Raw genomic sequence first — 21,105 nt, 5'->3', positions numbered from 1 at the left:
GTCCACGATGAATTATAGATATGGTCTTTACGCATCGAATGATATGTGTTTCAATGTTGTAGCTCTAAAATCCTAGAAGGAGTAGGATTTCTACGGTACCCACTTTTTTGGCCGTTTTCTAAGAATTTCACGTTTTCTTTCATTTTTTTTTCGAAAAATTTACACGAACAAAAAGTCTTGGATTTCTGTTTTACATATGTGTACCAAATTTCAAAGTGATCTGTCTGTAAATAGCCGAGATAAATTTTAGGGTAGACGCTCCCCTAAAATGGAGCATGAAACAACTTTTTTATTTACGGACGGATCATTTTGAATCTTGCTGCACATATATAAAATAGAAATCTAAGACTTTTTTGTTCGTGATAATTTTCAGAAAAAAATGAAAGAAAACGGGAAATGTATAGAAATATTCGCGATTCGTTTGACCATATTTAGCGATTATCCTATCAATTTTTCACATTTTATTTATTTATTCGTATTTGTTAAATTTTGGCCCCTCCCCCATTGCTTCAAAATATAATCAAGCTAAACAGAAATCAGAAAAAGTGACCGGATGATCACCAGACCAGGTCTTTACGAATCGAATGGTGTATCTCTCAATGTTGTAGCTTGATAATCATAGGAAGAGACAGATTTCTAAAATGAAAATTCCAGGAGCAAAAAAACTGATATTTTTGCTCATTGCAGTTACATGTTTTATCCACGGCTTTGCTCTGGATTTCGGCAAACAAATGAACGTACAAACATTGCTTTGGGCTCTTAGAATGCGCAGTTCTTTGACCTTTGAAATGAACTTGAAAACCGGAAAAATCTCAATTTTCGATTTTTGACGTGCAAGCTCCGTGCAAGCTCCCCTTAACACGTTGACTACGATTGCTTCATCTTGTACAATTATTTCATTTTTTGTACTTTTTTTAAGCAGGGTTGCTAGACGTTCATTTTTTCCGGACAATTTCCGTGATTTAGTTTTTCTCAATTGCTTTGGCCGGCTAAAATTTATGATAGGAGTACTTCCTAATTAAATTTTAAATACTGCAAAAAAGAAAATAAATGGAATTTTTATAGCGGAACCTACAAATAAACTAGTATAAATTGAATTATTGGCCTTTTTTGGACTTTTTTGTTCTCGTATTTGGCCGATTTTAGGCAACCTGAATTATGTACCACTAACTCCTGGAGAAATACATTTCGTGGTACGCATATGCACCATATACGTAGTCAACGTGTTAAAACACGATAAGCGTTAAAGCCCTCAAAATCCTTTAAAAAGTTTTAAACTTGATTACACGCATTCAACACATGGATGGTCATACAAACACACAACAAAACTCTGGATTTCCCGTAGTCCACTAAATATCTATGCTCAGTGAGAGCTTACTACGAGTGCCGGGAAAATTAAGATCAATTTGTCCATTGGGATGACGCGATCCAAAAAGCAATTCAAAGAATATCTGTTGCAGACAATTGCTGCCTCCAGACGTTGCCTCAGCCCAGAGTTGCGAACAGCTCAACCTGACTTTTTATGCAACCCAAAGTTGCTTGCAACCGATAAACGCGAAAAAACATGCTTGGCGCTGTAAAAGCATGCCAAAGTTTCGCCAATGTCGCATTGTGTCAAAATTGGAAGCAAAGCCCAATAGCAAACCGCTGCTCGATATTATTGTCAATCATTAACAAAACAGTAGAAAACCCCGATTCTCTTAACGAATCACAACTGAGGATCAAAATGTCAGTAGGAAATATATATCTCTAAATTAACTACCTCCCAGCAAAGTTCGCTTTTCCAGCGGTTAGGCACTAGGCTGCCAGTCTTATCACTTATGAGACTAGGAGGTAGACGCGTAGACACTAGGCTGCCAGTCTCATCACTTATGAGACTAGGAGGTAGACACGTAGACACTAGGCTGCCAGTCAAATCACTTATGAGACTAGGCGTCAGTCTCATCACTTATGAGACTAGGAGGTAGACACGTAGACACTAGGCTGCCAGTCTCTTCACTTATCTCATAGAAACGGAGAACCCCGCTTTGAACGTCTTCGCCGCCGCAGTGCCTCGGAGAAGGAAAGTTACAGAATCGGATTCCCCAACCTGAAAATTAAAACAATTTCAGAAAGTAATTTAACACTTAAGCTCAGACTGATTACATATATTGCAGTGACTTATTTTCTTAAACCACTTATGTGAGGAAATTTTTTTTATTTAGTTCTAAAATTCAATAAATGATATTTGATTTGGAACGGTAGTGCAAAACGAATTATAGAACAGTCAGCAGGTGATAATGAATAAGTTATTAGACCCAAAAAAAAGCAAACCAAGGCAGCCCTGCAATGAAGTGCGAGTGTTAGAGACCTATAAAACATATTTTAAAAATGTTAGAGACTATATATATAACAGTTAATCTTAACTATAATTAAAATTAGAGTGATTGTTCAGCTGGGACCAATGTTGAGTAATTAAACAGAAAGATCGATACCCAATGCGATGGCAAATAACTTGAACATAAATCAAATCAAAACTTCATTGAAATTGTGAGTTAATAGAATGTTCGAAAAACTCGATCGTAGTAATATGAGGAGACGGTAAAGTGCTTCCTATCACTTACCCATCTATCAGTGCACCAATTAACTTGTCCTGATCTCTCGGGGGAACTTGTTTCAAGGCCCAGCGTGTAGCCGCCGCAGGACCCGTCAGCGCCAGAAAAATAACCATAATAGTTAAGGACCAGTGTAGCAGCTGTCGTGAAGGTGACGCTGCAGTTGTAGGTTGGACCGTCGGGGAAAGCCAGGCATCCAAACCCGGGATGTGAGAACACCATAAATCGTCCTCCGGGATTTAGAGGCGGGAGTCGGATGGTTTTGCCGCATTCGTTTACTGCAAATTGAAATTAAATTAATAATCTCGCTGCAACTGAAAAATTATCAACTAAGTAAGAGGTCGACAACATAGGGTAATGGATGAAAATAATTAATCATTGATGATGAGACAGTAATATTTGTCAGAAATTTCGTAACGACATTTTAGTTTAGTGTTCAACGAAAGTAAAGTGCGGAAGGCCAAGGTTAGATGACTATTGTGCCGTTGAAAGCCTGAACGGAGTAAAGTTTCGAAACTCAGATTTCAAGACTTAAGCTTAACTTTGAGTTGAAGCAGCGAAGCATACGGAAATGAAGCCAATAATAAAATTGATGGCGTTCATGAGTATTGATTCAGTAAAATAGTTTACAACACGTTGATTATATAATTCGTCAATTTGAAGACAGTAGTGCAATAAAGTGTTTTCAGCAGATTTATCAGTAACCCTAAACCTATAAGGTTATGTAGGCATGTTGTGGAGTTCCTCGGGACCCCAAAACACGATAAATTCAAGTTTATACCTATATCCTGATATAATCTGAGATACACAATTAAATACGTTAACCGCGAATCACCGAAACACGTACATCGCAGACATGCACGATTGGATAACAATAACAACGAGGGAAATTCCTTCACATCCTATTTATTATATAATAATATAATATTATCTAATAATATATCCAAGATTTTCTGGAAAGAAGTCCACATGTGAGTGAAGGAAATAGACGCGCAACTCATTGTAGCCAATATTTTATAGTTTTGTTCCAATTCAGCAACCAGGAAGTGGAATTTTTTGTTCCGAAAGAAGCCTGTTACATTTAGTTCAAATGAATTCCAGACATTCATTTTTCCATTGCTATTCTGTGACGATGGTGTCATCTTTTAAAAGTTTTCTTATGTATGTCTCCACCAAATCTCCCTCTTTCAGCTGAGCATTGGACAGACCAGGAAACTTTTCATGAAGAGACTTGAAACACTTTTCTTTTTGCTTAATGTTTTCACTGTTTCACAATCCCCAACTTGATATGAAATGGGAGAGGTAAGATCTTTTCGGTATCGACTGAACTTTGTCTTTGAATATTTTAACTCTAGGAATAAGAGCCTTTCTGATTGGCCACGTCTGCCTGACATCATTTTGTTTTCGGCCACGGCTACCCATTCAATGAGTGCCAAATAGCAAAATACCGTTAAAACCACTAGTTAAACATGCGACATGCAAACAAATCCTATGCTCTGGTGCTCACGTATGTAATAAGTCGGCCAAATTGTGTTGACGAAGACGGGCAACCCGCATGGGGTGTCGGTGACGCAAGAAGCCACGTCCAAAATGTAGTAGGAAGCGACGTTGTAACGGCCATTTTCTCGAGGAATGAAGTAAGAATACTGGTAACTATCTACCACTGGAAAGAAAATAATCTAGTATTAGTAACGTAATTAGAATATACTACAACTACAGAATGAAATGTTGCCGAGTTTTTAAAGTTTTAATTAGCTTTACGTTTTAAAATCGTATCAGGAAAACTAAAAATTAATTTTCTAATGACCTTGAAAATTTCGTGCGCCAGAATAATCAGTGTCACTCATAATGTGGCAACAGAAAACGATCATCGAAAAAATATAGATGGAGAAATCAAATAAAATTCTATAGTGTTGGCCATCTTGAGGCTGGCAGCTCCGATCAATAAATCAGTTACATAATGCCTATGTTAAGTTAGTATTTACATTCTCAACATTTCTCATGTCAAAATTCACAATTGGCAAGTGTGGATCAGCTCCATTTCATCTTGATTATGGGAGTGGCGTGCGTAAGAGTAAAATAATTCGTTTCATTGCAAACAATTTCAGCGGAAGATGTCACCAGTACGAGGAGACATACTCCACTCCTTGCATTTACGGTTCGCTGTGCACGGTTCAAGCGCTGCTTCAAACTTTCACTGGGCTAAAGAACTACACCTCCATAAGAGTAGGTGTTGTTAAAGCGGTGTTGAGAGAAGATAAAGTGGTACCTCTTTGTTTGAAGCGAGAAATAAATAATTCAGACTTAGTAGACAACTTACCAGATCCCTCAAGTGAGTATACAAAGTCAGAAAAAACATCCGAGAAGAAATTCGCGAGCTGGTACTGCTTGAATTCGATATTTTCGACAGTGGTGTTGATGTAGAGAGCGGTGCCTGTTGAGATATACATAGGTAAACAACGGTTTATGGTCATGGTCAAACGACCTGCTAAATAGAAGTGATGTTTTAATAAAAGTGAATAACATTTAACTATCTGAGGTAAGTGGATATTAGTTCTGAGGTTGGCACAACGAATGAGAGCTAATAAGTTTTACGAATTGGTACCAACACAATCTCTAGGTAACCTGACCGCTGGTGTCTCCTGCTCACTGCCTACTGGAAGGACCTGGAAGCTATGTATTTAGCGCGCAGTGCTGGTGACCTCTGGGACTCTATCTCGCTTCTAACAAGATGTGGTATGCAAAGTTTGGGTATGATTGTTTTTTATTACTATTTACATAAGTGATTGTTACTTCTTATACTTTGATCCTTAACCGTTCTACACCACTGGATCTGCAGCGTAACCCCAACGTTTAAGAGATTACTATACTATACGAAACTTGTCAAAAAGAGGAAAAACATCCGACTGAGAACGTATTAGGACCTGAAATAATCACCATAGCAGTAGTTAAGCGCATCGCATAAACTACGCTCACATATAAATGCGCACACCTATAACCACTCCCGACAATACACGAAGATTCACACCAGTAAGAACACGCGCATTCACTCCCTCGTGTGGGTGGATATTAGTACACCAGAACTCGCACAGCCTCAGAGTTACTAGCCTTTATGTTCCCGAAACTAAATTATATCCATTGAAACTCCACATTTTAATGTGCGTCACGATGAACATTCCAACAGATCCTAATTGAGAAGGTTGTATGTCCAAAATTAAACGATACCTTATTAGGTCTATCACCCACGCTGATCTACTCGTACAAATTTCATCACCTCAGAAGATTCTATTGCCTGCTTCATCAAACGCTTCCTCAATATCGTCATTACCGTTACATCCCATATTCAACCATGTACAAACCTCGCTCGACGGCTTCTAGCGACAAACTGGCACATGCGGATGCGAAAATACTGTTTACTAAATACTTTCCTTGGGTATAAGCTTTCAGCCGGGAAACTGGGAGTGCGAAAACTTGCAGCGCATACTTGCAGCTAATACTAGGCGCGTGTATAAGCGCCTTTAGGCTCTAGATTAGTGCAAGTCATAACCTCTCCTAGCCTTACCTAAACAACACTTCTGCCCTCAAACGCTAGGTGTTATTCATACACAAGTTACCCGACAGCCTTCTGAATACAGATGAATGTAGGTAGATGATGATGAATTTATAGTATTTGGTTGTGGAATCAGAAATAGTTCACTCAATTAACTAAAACCTTATCTCGTTTATTTATTTCATGGTTACCTCAATCGCATATATATGGATTTTAAAGTAAATTCTCTGCTTTACAAATCAAGTCCTAATATACGTTCATCTATATTTCCAATCAGACTTGTAATCTGTAACATAATTTTATGTGATACTGGTCAAGCGAACTAAGAATTTTGCAGCTTATCTATTGTCAGTGAACGTAAGACTCAACTCATTAATGTTACAGCTCATTCATACAAGTAACTCGCGGACTCACTGAAAGGCACAGTTGCAGGTGGTGCGTAGGAAATGCTGGAATTTGCCACGTAAATAACTTTTTCGCCACCATGACAGGAGCAAGGCTTACTATTGAATTGGTAAGCCATGCAGGTTCCATCGAAAGCAAAGGCAGTCATATCTGGAAAAGTTAAATTCGTTTTCTGGTAGTTTTTTTGTGTAATTCACTGAAATGTGATTATTATTTATGTGATTAATATATTTCAAGCAAATATTTTATTTCGCAAGAACTTTGAACTCAAAAAAGATTTTACAACCACTGCTCCTTCCTGTTGAGTATACTCGTGAACTTATGCTCGTTGATGCACCTTGTAAGCTGATATTTAATTTTGAAAATAATTAGCTAGTCCTTGTCTCTTGATGGTGTCCACCTTTACACTTAAATCGTTAAATATCATTGAATCAACATTGGGGCTTTCAAGAAACTTGCATAATATCATATATATAATTTGATTGAAAAACAGATCATACTTTTCTTTAAAAAATTTTATTGTTGTTCAATGAGTCGAAATTTCTTGCCGGCGCTGAGAGATCAATAAGCTGGTTATCAAATGGTATTTTGATAGAATACGACGTGTCGAGTAATCAATCGACTCGGCCCTCGTTCTGGTCATGCTTGCCCGTATCCTCGGTACGTTTTCACCATTGTACAATATGGCTGCTAATATTCTATAACTGCATCCGAATGTCTTTCAAAATGCGTTATGGCTGGCGTTGTACTTTTAGCCCCATCCAAGTAGTGAAACCGTAATAACAAAGTAAACGCTAATAAGAAGTGAAAGTTGAATGTAGCGTGTCATTCACCGACTCTTTCCCTGCAGGGGCAGACGCGTTATCACCTGCCACGTTAAAAACAATTCCTCACCCGCCAAGGCTGAGCTTCTCGCGCACTGCACCACATCTGACGCAGTGATTTTCTTGGACGCATTAGTGGCGAATGCCAAATCGCTCTCCGTGATTGAGAAACGTATGTAAGTCTGAAGCAAGGAATATTCTCATCGTTAAATCACTTATCAACGCTCACAAAGCATGCAAATCACCGAGAATTTCATATGATTGATGAATTTATTAGTTATTTTCAAGTGAAAGGCAGTCTATGAACTGACTAGGAAAAGAGCTATCAGTGGTATGAGAATCAAGATTAAAATGCTAAAAGTCGCAGTAAAGGATGAAAACGCCTTCAAACAGGGTTTAACTTTGACGAGAAAAAATTATTTTAAAACTGAATACATGTTTCAGGCGGAAATGCTGCAAGCTTTAGTGTAGTATTTTATTAGCTTACCACCATCGACTTGGGGCCCCGCACTTGCAGGGTCCTGAAGCGCACGGACGTAGTCCGTCCACCCCCACAGCCAAGTGCACCAGAGGAGCCTGAAACCACGTTGACCTGTGGCAAACGTGGGCTGTTCACTTGAAATTGCCATGAAAGGTCTAAAATAACTGAATATGTTCTTTTATGAAAGTTAGTGGACTTTTGAGCTTATTTGTTTCATGTTTCGAGTCTGATCCCGATCCAATTAGACTCGGTATAAAAAAGTGCTATGCATTAAAGGTGTAATCAATCGATCCGATACTGCTCGGTGTGCAGGATTGAACCTATTTTTGTTATGATGAGCGTGCATCATTTCCCGTCAAATGATGTCACCAAGACAAATCCTTAAGAACATAGATCAAAATGTCGATGTGAATTGGGGTCAAGTTTCAATTATTTAATTGGGGCTCAACTTCTATGAGAACTGCATATAAACCCATTTCATGTCTCAACCGGAACGAACATTAATTGTAGTAGAAAATCAAGGTGGCTCACAAATGTTTGAACTTCGCAGATAGTGTTGCATCGCAAAATTGAAAAAACATAAGTGTCGATGAAAAAATAATTTATTAGGTATATGCTTAATCACCTACTACTATTTCAGCGAAACATGCATTCATGAGAACATGCATATAAAATTATGAAACTTAGAGCGCGGCTGTTATAATGATATATGCTTAAAACTCACGAAGATAAAAATAGCCATTTAGGTGTACAAAACGGATTATGGAAAAATGATAAGCTGAGGAGAATATCAAATGTCGTAGTAGCTCGCGGTACTCACGCTGTCGGGATACGATGCCACAGAGAGTCCAAAGCACAGCACCTGCAACACAGAACAAGTTAAAATTAAACAAGGGAAACTGCATCAGGAAAATGAATCAATGTAAATAAAAGGCTCAACACTTTGAGCATATAAGGCTTTATGATAAGAAATGAGAAGGAATCCCTTCTAATATACTCGAATTAGGGATGTTATTGCCGAAATTGTATAAATCACGTGGTTTAAAAGATGATACGTGGAACTTTTGAAGAAGAAAGAAACAGTTACTGTCTATTAAGCAAAGGACATTTTGTGAAACTGGGAAATTAAAAAGGCGAAACTGAATCAACTTTTATTGCAATTAAAATAATTCACAAAGGCGATGAATAAAGGGAACTTTCACGAAATTTGTTGGTCAAAAAATACATGCACGGCAAATTGGTCTCATTAAAAAACACAATATTCTATTCGTCGGCAACTGGGCAATTGTTTTTAGGAATGTCGATTCCTTGCAATTCATTTGCTACTTGAATATGTTTGAGAGTGTCACCGCAAATAATGTACAGAAATGATAATTGTTTAAAATGGTGTTCTATGCTCTGTTAATTATGCATGTTTGTCATTCAGTGCATTATATTTGTCTCATTTAAAATGAATAATTTAGATAGGAATGTACTCACTTCGAGCCGGTTTGTATAAAACCTGTTTCTTAATGTAAACAAACTCTCCTTGACAATCTATTATGAAAATTCTAAACAAGTTTGATACACGACTGGTATTTACTTGGAGGGACGCTTTTATTATGTGAACATTTCAATTCGGCTTAGGAAATTATTATATCCACTACTGCATTAAAGATATATATAATCGAGTGTGGGGTATGTGCCAATAATCTAACTAGTGTTATCAATTCATTCGATTGACAGGAAGCCAATTACAAGTATCATGCCGCATATTTCGAGCATATGGCTCTTACAGAACACAAAACATAACTTGACGACAATCTCACCGAAGTGAAGAGGCCAGGGAGGATGTCCAGGATGCGAAATTCCTGCATAATGTTGGCTTTATATCTTGCGATTTTTCGACTTCCTACAACTCTAAAACAATAGAAAGGATCACTGTAAATAAATTTATCAGATTCTTATATTATATGTTATTTTGACACACGGTTTCTATAAACACATGAATTCCTTAATTAATACTGTTATTCTAGTGAGGTGCGACAAATATGTAATGTAATGAGTCTATCGTTAAGATGCATGGCGTGGTCAAGTTTGTGCTAAGAATACAAATAATAATACAAGTTTGTGCTAAGACTAAGAATACGAATAAGATTTCAGTCATCAACAGTGAGTCTGACCAGGTTAAATTCGAAGCGTCGTTGGTGATTTTAACTGCCTAATGCCCTGTCTCTTGTTATCTATTGCTCCTCTTTCTCATTTCTCAATGGCTGAATTAATGTATCCTAGTGTATCTCTTGGAGATGATCAGATTGCGAATATTCCATAAATTTCTTGTAAAATGTACGACTGTCATACCTTTACAGGCCGAATGAGTGACGTTGTTCAAAAATCGCATTACTTTTCACGTGTGTGCATTAATATTAGAAGTCTAATGAAAACTTTGACCAACTCATGATGTGTCTCAGCGCTTTTGATTTTAAATTTTCAGTGATTTCAGTAACGGAAACGTGGCTTCGCTCAAACTCCGATCAATTGCACTGTTTGTGGTTTTCAAAATCTAGCATATACCCCAATCGCCATGGGAGATGTATGACTACATATGTCTATAACAAATGCAGTTCTAGATTACTTGAAGCGTTCACCTGGGTAGAAAATGAATATGAATTGCTGAATATATGTTGCCTGCGTTTGACCTCTCTATATTATAGAAGAAGGTCTATCGGTCTTCTTCCAATAGCGTTCAAAATTTCAATATTTTTTTTCACTCGAGGTAATATAAAAAATTAGGAGATCTAATACAGGAAGCTTTTGTTGTAAATTCATTATTAATCTGTACAATCCTCCTAACCTGTGTTCAAGCAACAATTTTATTCATGACATGACATTCTTTCATAACTCTACCAACCGCGAAAATAACATTACGCCTTATTCGCTGCTTGATCATATTTGGCGTAATTTGTATGGATCGAACTAAAAATTAGCCGTTATTGACTTTGAGTTGTCAAATCACTTGAACGACATTCTTTTAATTTGCAACTGGGTTTTCGACTGCTCCATCTAGGAAAAAACTCGCCTTATTAATGCTGGCAATATCCAAAAGTTTGAGGAAAAAATTAATCACTTTTCTTCTGAGTTTCAAACTAATATTGATGAACCAAACCTTGCAATGCAGTCTTGCATGGCTGACCTTTCCAAAATTTACAATGCATCTTTTTCTATATTTCCTATAAAATTTGTCAAGGCTAGAAAACATGGCCTCTAAGGGTGACCGCCGAAATAAAGTCTGTCATCGAGAAGAAGCATAATCTTTTAAAACTTTCTCGCTCTGCTGTAATTTACCGTAGCCGGCCTAGCATGCATATTATTTACTGTAGCCGGCCTAGCATGCATTCGCTGGTTGAATCGACGTTTAAACAGCTACCTATTAGGACGTTGGGATCGCGCGTTGAAAGAAGTTGATAATGAAAATTTAAGAAACGTCATTCACGAAACGTCGTACTGACGTTTCGACGTAACGTTGATTCAATTTTTCTACTATGACGTTGCTGCAACGTTAAATTCTCTGATTGAAGAACCTATCTGTTTCCAACGTTGGGATCGCGCTGTAAAAAGGTTTAGAATGAAAAGTAAGGCAACATCATTCTTGAAACGTCCTACTGACATTACAATGCAACGTTGTAGCCGCTCTTCATTAAACATGTTTTATTGTGACGTTATATCACATGAGTATCTTATTAAAAGTAGTTGCATTTAATTAGATACCGACATACTATTTGAAACCCTATCTATTCACTTTTTTATACTCCGCCTCGAGAACCATTCGAGCGTTGCAGGATACGAACCCGGGACCGCTGTAGACCGCGCGACGCCTTAGCAACCTTGACCATGGTAGCTAGCGGGAATGAGCAATAAAAATAAGCCAAAGAATTATTCGACTCCTTGAAAATTGTAATGAATTTTCTGGTCATTAATCCTACGCTTATATCATTCAACTTTGGTGTGATAACATTAGTTCCACGTTGTTAAATTGCTAAACATTCACCATACCAATATCGACCATTTTTGAGCGTTGAAATAATGTTATTTTGTGTCTCTTCTAGTGTTGGTCATATTTCGACATTGATTTGACATTTAATTTTGGTTGTTTAGCATTTCAACCTGAAATAAACCAATAATCAACTTTGTTTCAACGTCCAATGCCTGCTGCGGGTACAGCTCGACTTTAATTCAGCGGGATTCGAACAACTCTATAGGGTTTTATGAAATATGCTAACTCCTTACTTGCGATGAATCTTGCACACAAAAAATCGAATTGTCCAGAAATAACAAGCTTATATCTGGCACCGATACGGGTACTGAATTCAACTATTATTTTTCTCTCCGTTGTCAATAACATAACTAAAGGTTTAGGTCCTGTGAGAGGTGGTACGACTTTTGGTGTTCCTTTCTGTGAGGCATCCTGCTTTCTTTCTCCTACTTGTGCATCGGAAATAAAAAGTTTGTTACGATTATGCAGAGACAAGAGGCTTCATATTAAGGACATTCAGCCATGAATATTATTTGAAGTTGCTGGCATCGTAGCGCCAGTTTTTACCCATATTTTTAATTTGTGTAAATCTGCTGGAGTCTACCCTGATGTCCTGAAACGCGCCCTTATCAGACCAGTTTTTAAATCCGGCAACTCGAATAATATGCGCAATTTTAGCCCGATATCTACTTTACCTTTTCTTAATAGGATATTCGAAAAAATATACACTATAGACTCACAACATTTTCTTGACAAATTTTCACTTATATCTGATAATCAGTTTGGTTTTCTTAAGGGCACTGTTGTTGCTTGTTGTGCCGTCACGCTTGTCGGGAGGAGGCTCAGGTGGTGGCCGGGAGGGAGGTACCGGAAGAGGGGGGAGATGGGCGAAGGGAGGGAGGGTGGCCAGGAACGCCGCCGCCTCCACGGGGCTGTCCCACAATGAGGAGACGCTGAGGGACGTAGGGAAGGAGGGGAAGGCAAAGAGATGCTGGACGGACTAGAGGGGATCCTCGCACTCCGGGCAGGCGGCGCTAGAGGCGCGTCCGACCCTAGAGGTGTAGGACGCCAGGGAGCTACAGTATCCCAAACGGAGCTGGGATAGCGCCGAACGGCAGGGGCGAGGAAGCAAGGCCTCCACTGATGCAATCGTCGGTGGCTGGGCTGCGAGGACGGCGTTGAAAACGTCAGTCGCCGATGGCGGCAGGCGATCTCCATGCGAAGGGAGCGCTTGTTCTCTCCATTGGCACCGGCGGGCATAATACCGTTTGCCAGAAATGATGCTACAAGGTGGCCGAACCTCGACTCGAGGTGAACAGATGCAATGTGGAATGAGGTATGGCAGGACTGGAGGGTGCTGGCGAGGAACTGGGCACAAGCCAGGTCCAGGTGAGCGGACAAGGGAAGGACGCCGGTCTCATGGTGAAGATGGACGATCGTGGCCATTTTGATGCAGCCGGTGGCTAGTCTCAGGGCAGCGTTTTGGATAGTTTGAAGGCTAGCTATTGCAGTGCGTGAGGCAACAGGGTACCAGATGGGGGCTGCGTAGTTGAGAATTGGGCTCGTGATGGTTCGTTAGGTGGCAATGATGTCCTCGGAGAAGCCCCTGTTAGTGCCGGCAAGGGCTTCTAGGATGCGTAGAGATCCCGTCGCAGATGCAGGCATTGAATCATTGGGGCTTTCATATTTAGACCGGCACTGGGATATCAGAGATGAAGTGGTTAAAGAGGGCCGGCGAGATGACCGAGACTTGGGGAACTCCTGAGTGTATTGCTCTGAAAGGTGATTGTGTTCTGGGATAGAAGCAGGATGCCAGCCTGCCTCTGAGATAGCAGCACAGCCAGCGGACCAGATTGTGGTGGAGGTGCGAGGCCACGATCATGCTTAGAAGGAGAGGGTGGTCGACGCTGTCGAACGCTTTCGACAGGTCGACCGCAACAGCGACTGCGCGGGCTGGAGGGCGCCGAGAGTTAAAACCCGTCGCGATCTGGTGCGCGAGAGGGAGGAGGGCGGTGATTGTGGCGTGTCCCGGTTTGAATTCATTCAACTTTGGTGTGATAACGTTAGTTCCACGTTGGTAAATTGCTAAACATTCAACATACCAATATCGACCATTTTTAAGCGTTGAAATAATGTTATTTTGTGTCTCTTCTAGTGTCAGATTTCGACATTGATTTGACATTTAATTTTGGTTGTTTAGCATTTCAACCTGAAACAAACCAATAGTCAACTTTGTTTCAACGTCCAGTGCCTGCTGCGAGTACAACTAGACTATAATTCAGCAGGAGTCGAACGACTCTATAGGGTTTTATGAAATATTGCTAACTCCTTACTTGCGATGAATCTTGCACACAAAAAATCGAATTATCCCAAAATAACAAGCTTATATCTGACACCGATACGGCTATTGAATTCAACTATTATTTTTCTCTCCGTTGCCAATAACGTAACAAAAGGTGTAGGTCCTGTGAGAGGTGGTACGACTTTTGGTGTTCCTTTCTGTGAGGCATCCTGCTTTCTATCTCCTACTTCTGCATCGGAAATAAAAAGTTTGTTACAAATATGCAGAGACAAGAGGCTTGGTATTAAGGAAATTCAGCCATGAATATTATTTGAAGTTGCTGCTATCGTAGCGCCAGTTTTTGCCCATATTTTTAATTTGTGCAAATTTGCTGGAGTCTACCCTGATGTCCTAAAACTCGCCCTTGTCATGCCTGTTTTTAAATCCAGCAACTCGAATAATATGCGCAATTTTCGCCCGATATCTACTTTACCTTTTCTTAATAAGATATTCGAAAAAAATCTACACTATAGACTCACAACATTTCTTGAAAAATTTTCACTTATATATGATGATCTGTTTGGTTTTCTTAAGGGCACTGTTGTTGTTTGTTGCGCCGTCACGCTTGTCGGGGGAAGGCTCAGGTGATGGCCGGAAGGGAGGTACCGGAAGAGGGGGGAGATGGGCGAAGGGAGGGAGGGTGGCCAGGAACGCCGCCGCTTCCACAGGGCTGTCCCACAATGAAGAGACGCTGAGGGATGTAGGGAAGGAGGGGCAGGCGAAGAGATGCTGGACGGACAGCTTCTTGAAGATGGCCAGTTTCTTGGCAGCCAACCAGTCTGAGACGCCCCGAAGGAGCCCGGCGAGGTCAGCCTCCGCAGCGTCGGGCCTCGGGGACGACACGAAGATGGTAAGGTCGTCCGCATGCGAGGCAATGTTGGGGACCGGCACTGGGATATCAGAAATAAAGTGGTTAAAGAGAGCCGGCGAGATCAACGAGACTTGGGGAACTCCTGAGTGTATTGCTCTGAAAGGTGATTGTGTTCTGAGGTAGAGGCAGGATGCCTGCGTGCCTCTGAGGTAGCAGCACAGCCAGCGGACCAGATTGTGGTGGAGGTCCGAGGGCACTATCATGCTTAGAAGGAGAGGGTGGTCGACACTGCCGAACGCTTTCGACAGGTCGACCGCAGCAACGACTGCGGGGGCTGGAGGACGCCGTGAGTTAAAACCCGTCGCGATCTGGCACGCGAGACGGAGGAGGGCGGTGATTGTGGCGTGTCCCGGTTTGAAGGGCACTAACACGACTATGGCAATATTCTAACTAGTCCAATACCTACTTATGGTATTCCAAGCAAAAAACTACTAAGTTGCTCATATTCTCGATTTTCAAGAAGCCTTCGATTTCGCAAATAGTCAAATTCTCCTTAGTAAACTCTAACGTTATCTTATCAGAGGTCATTTTCATCCATTAATTCGGTCATATCTATCCCATAGAGAACAATGCTTTTCATTGAACGAATTCGTGTCACCCATTACACAAATTACGATTGGAGTAGCACAGGGCTCTGTTCTCTGGCCACTGTTCTTTACCAATTTTATATTTCTGCTTCTTCTAACATGAACTGCAAGCTCTATGCGGATGACAAGGTATTTTATATATCAAAAAGTACCTACGATGACGCGTGTGATATCTTGTATCAGAGCTATCGGCAGATGATTTCGAACGTCAGTGTTGAGTCAGTGTACTGCAGACGTCAGTGTTGAGTCAGTGGACTGCAAACGTCAGTGTTGAGTCAGTGGACTGCAGTGACGTCAGTGTTGAGTCAGTGTACTGCGGACGTCAGTGTTGAGTCAGTGGGCTGCGGACGTCAGTGTTGAGTCAGTGTACTGCGGACGTCAGTGTTGAGTCAGTGGACTGCGTACGTCAGTGTTGAGTCAGTGGACTGCGGATGAGTTTCAGTTTTGTAAAAATCAATTTTGGTTATAAATCATTACTAATAACATCAACACCTACTCGCACTCAAATAAATTCTCCGGTTTCCGATGTATATAACGATGATGGAGTAAACGGATGTCAGTGGAAGTGCTGCCTATAGACATCTCACACAAACTGATGTCAGTGGAAGTGCTGCCTATAGACATCTCAAACAAACTGATGTCAGTGGAAGTGCTGCCTATAGACATCTCAAACAAACGGAGGTCAGTGGAAGTAATGCCTATAGACATCTCAAACAAACGGATATCAGTGGAAGTAATGCCTATAGACATCTCACACAAACGGATGTCAGTGGAAGTGCTGCCTATAGACATCTCAAACAAACGGAGGTCAGTGGAAGTAATGCCTATAGACATCTCAAACAAACGGAGGTCAGTGGAAGTAATGCCTATAGACATCTCACACAAACTGATGTCAGAGGAAGTAATGCCTATATACATCTCACACAAACGGATGTCAGAGGAAGTAATGCCTATAGACATCTCTCACAAACTGATGTCAGAGGAAGTAATGCCTATATACATCTCACACAAACGGATGTCAGTGGAAGTAATGGCTATAGACATCTCACACAAACGGATGTCAGTGGAAGTAATGCTGGCAGAATCTCACATGGAAAATCTCGCCTAAACGATATAACCTTTACTGAATTTAGTTATCAGACAAAAAGCGGAATTTATTGTTCACCGCAAAGGCGAAGAAGTGATTATAGGACTTGAGGGAATGAATTGTACAACCTAACTATAAACATCGCACATACAATAAGGTTTCCTGGCAGGAAATACTAAAGAATGTTGTTGTAAGTTGAAGATTTTGTTAAATATTGTTGAACTTTTGATAGTTTCATTTTCGAAAAATATTTGAATTATTTTAAAGCTTAAATTATTTCATTCTCTAAAATAATATTTTTCTATTTCCTTGTGAACAAACAGATTCGGCAATTATGACATGGGCTGCAAGCGTACACTTGCAGCGCATCGCGGAGGGAAAGGGGAAATCGATCATTTCTGAACGATTATTTTATATAAAAAATAGCTCCAAAGTCTGTTCGTTTATTAAATATAATTACTTGACTGCACTCTATGACGAAACCACAGATTTACAAAGATGCAGTATAAAAACAAGTTTTAAATGACTACAGTCACTGTTGCTAATTGATTCAAGTCCACACATGTTAAATTACAACAGTTTACTTGATTTACATTGCAAATACATTGCCATTAGTGGTGAACTTTTGGGCATACACGTAAATATTTGGTAAGAATATTACAGCACGAGGAGTAATGCCAGGAAGAGGTTTGATAAAAGATCACGGAGACTCCCTTATTTCACTTCACGTGTAACCGACCTTCTTTATCTTAATGCATTCATTTTTCTATATGTATAGATCAAGCAAATCGTCGGGGCTTCTAAAGTTTCCTGTAGTGATATAATTTCAGAAAAGCCGAGTTCAAACTGTGAAACATCGTGTAAAAATCTGCTGGAATTTAATCAATTTTCATTAGTTGTCAATAGTTTTCTTTTCTGGCCGGTCTCAAGCCGAGCCTGAACAAGAATCTCCGTTGAAAGCATCTTCAGATTTCTTTCACCACTTTATCGCACGGTGCTCCCGCATTTTCAAAACTTTTGTTAGCACTTATACGGCATTCCTGCAGCACTTTAGTTTGCTCTCCTCCGCTTTCCTCTGGGTCAGACGTCGTTGTGGTCCTACGAGTGCGTGGTTCCCGTACCCGGGGCTCCGACGTACTCCTGCCGGGCAGCGGTGGCACGCTTGAGCTGCGTTCCCATGCAAGCCCCGGAGACATCAGGGGTGAGGCTTGTTCCTTGACCAGAAATGTGACCACCTCGCTCCCTGCTATGTTATTAAACTGGATGATCCATCAAGACTGGTCCGTCGATTAATCTTGAATTTCACCGTTTTTTTTAACACTAATATTACTATCCTCACTTCTTTTTGTTCACGAAATTTCCTCAAGTTTGGGTTTGTCACTTGCTGGTGGAATAATTGTGGCTAGCCACGGATAGCTGAGCCAGCCTTGAAACTTTTCTTCAACCTTGAAATAGAGTTAGTAACAGAAATTTACATTCGGTGTAAATTTGTAGTGTCATTTTTATTCGCATTCAAATCAAATTTTATATGAATAGCGAAGAAAAGTATCATAAAATCTTGAAAACGAGCTTCATCAAGACCTTTTAGATGAACCTTTCAATTACGATTAGCATATTTAAATCCGCTTATAATACCCTGAAGTTTAATTGAAAATATTAAAATATTAATTGCAAGTCGAAACTCAGTAAATAAATTTCAGTAAACAAACAACACATATCCTGGCCACAACGCTAGCCCACCGACTCAAGTCTCGGCACAACGGTTGAACGCACAGCACAGACCGAGCAGCAGATTCTATTCGTGAGCGCGGCGCGACTACTGGCGACGAGCGAGCGCGATAGACTAGAATTGCTGTGGACACAACTCTTCGCAAACGCAAAGGCGTCACAAGTGTGTTGGCATGATGAGGCGGCCACCTGAATTAGACTTTCTCTTTTCAGTTCTTCCAATATTTGCGACACTTGTAGTGGCTCCATTTCTCACTGGGGTTCAATAAAAAGACAATTTAATGGCTACATCAAGGGACGAGTTTATTCGAAACAACCGTGAGTGATAGATTGATGTTTGATGAATCCATCATCAATCCATCATGATGATGATGGATTTAAGGCAGATCCTAGCATTAACCGCGATGGATAAATGGAATATTTCGAGTTATCCGCAGATTAAATATTTCAATGCTACTGCAACGCTGCGTTTACACCGCAACACCGGCGCTGCTGCAGCAACATCAACATTTCCATTTCAGTTTCGTTGTTTGCTTTACAAAATCAACGCAGTCACTGCAGCACTTGGCTGCTATTGCACCACCGGCGTTGTCTTTGTTATTGCGGCGTTGCAGGTGCGCCTTTCTATGGAACAAACGGTAGTCGAAGACCTCCATGTCAGGGAAAGTTGAGAAGTGAAAGGGACGGTAACAAAAGGCGAAAAGTGAAAGGAGCTGCGATAAAGCCTTCGGGTCATGACTCACGTATATGAAAAATAAAAATATTAAAAATATTCAAAGCAGCAGGTTTCCACATACCATTGCCAGGTGCCATGACTCACAGACGGAGTTGAGGCACTCGAGTTAAAAAAATGAATTTCAGTTAACAAATTCCCCAACAAAATGCAGCAGCCGGTGTCATGCGTCTGGGGGTCGACGAACTGGACACAAGTCAAGTGTTCGTGCAATCGGATGTTTTGTCAATGTATTGAAATGCATTTCTTTTTAATTTATTTTTTCTTCACAATTTTCTATTATATCGCTATTGGTCGTCGAATGCAAGCTAGTTTCACTATATTTATTTTGCTAATATCGATCCGTGGGCTGAATCGAAATTTTTTTTTACCACTTACATGGTAACTTGTCAACAATGATTCACCATTGCTTATTTTGTTCCAAAGATTTCGGTGACATTGCATATAACGACATATTTTATGCTTGATTCATTCAATTAACGCATTACGTTTAAATGAATCCATACAATTCGTATATGATTATAAGTGGGACGATTAAGCCAGAAAACACTGTTTTTGTTTCAATTAAACAAGACAAACGTTGAAAATAGGAATGAAATGTCCACGGATCCACGGATTCTGGTATCATGTTTACGCAACTTGGAGAAATATTCACGCAGTCTAACCACTTACTTGCCTAACGTTATCTCTGTGAATCTTGTTGGGACTAGAGCTTTTGCAACAGAGTAATTAAATGATAGTAAATTCTATTTATTACATATTTATGTTATATGCGCATAGTGGTCAAATATGTTCTCAAATATCAAAGAACTGACGTTTCTCATTTCCTACGTGACGTTTGCGACGAATGTAATATGGAATATGGAAATGATCGTGTGAAGTTTCCTGCACAGAAATTCATACCATTTTTATCGACCACGTTCATACGAGCGCGCAGAGCGCTGGGGCTGTACTGAATGACGAGCAGGTATTATTTCTAAGAGTTCAATCATACACTCATCAAAAATGGATGTTCTCTATGGAAGGAAAGGTTAAGCGGAAATTTAAGTAAATAGACCTACCATGATGGATGACGAAGAACTTAGGTTCGTTTGAAATAAAAAGGAAACTTCCCAAATAAAAATTAAATGTGGTGCATCGATAATTATAGGTGGCGATGGTAGATTATAGGTGGCGTACCGGTGGGTGGCCACGCCAGTCAAAAATCACCATTGAAACGCTGATAAATCGAGAGGATGCGCGGGCATAGGTGGCACTCATCGATGAATCATCGATGATTTATAGGGTGCTGTTCATCGATGGCTTAGTGCAGTTTCACCACGCGTGGCCATCTCTTAATAATTGATCAATAGCCACCAATGAAGTTTTTTATTAAATAGAGAGTTTGAATTATTAAATATTTTAACATCTGTATAAATCGTGAAAAAAACTGTGGATATATGAAAGATAATTGCGTAAATGCATAACGCGGTGATTCTTTTCTTTAATACGACCGTGAGTTTATTTCAATTTTGGTGTTCACATGATTACTATATAAGCTATTCTGCGATCTTATTAAGTTATTACCCTCTATGACGGATTTTATTCCAGAACAAAATTAGAAGCAAAATTCCTTTATTTTTTTCAGGTACGAAGTTATCATGCCATAAATAAACTGTTCGCTACCAAAAAAATCCTCAGAGAAAATGAACCATCAAGAACTCGAAGAAAATTCATAGATTGTATCACCATTTAAATGACTAATTTAATGCTTACTTAATATAGTGCAATATAGTTAGTTGATCTCATCAGGTTAGAAAAAAAATAGTTATTCACTGATTTTCTCAATAGTTGCGCAAGGCAAGCATTCTCTGAAATATTTAGCAACGGCTGGCCAATGCATTAATAATTAG

At 39.9% G+C, this 21,105-nt stretch overlaps 1 protein-coding gene across 1 annotated transcript; it reads right to left on the bottom strand.

Moving 5' to 3' along the window:
• Positions 1-1,951: 1,951 nt before the first annotated feature.
• Positions 1,952-8,596, bottom strand: LOC108669043. The gene is made up of 8 exons (XM_018156328.2): positions 8,579-8,596; positions 7,861-7,965; positions 7,444-7,555; positions 6,559-6,699; positions 4,915-5,028; positions 4,102-4,257; positions 2,604-2,872; positions 1,952-2,089 (listed from the first exon to the last, which is right to left on the bottom strand). Exons 1-8 carry the CDS (start codon positions 8,594-8,596, stop codon positions 2,000-2,002), a joined length of 1,005 nt encoding a protein of 334 aa, XP_018011817.1. The 3' UTR covers positions 1,952-1,999.
• Between the last annotated feature and the right edge of the window lie 12,509 nt (positions 8,597-21,105).

This window comes from Hyalella azteca, unplaced genomic scaffold, assembly GCF_000764305.2.
Source record: "Hyalella azteca isolate HAZT.00-mixed unplaced genomic scaffold, Hazt_2.0.2 contig2273, whole genome shotgun sequence".
NCBI lineage: Eukaryota > Metazoa > Arthropoda > Malacostraca > Amphipoda > Hyalellidae > Hyalella > Hyalella azteca.
Note: the sequence above shows the minus strand (reverse complement) of the source record. Positions and strands in the feature narration are given on the sequence as shown.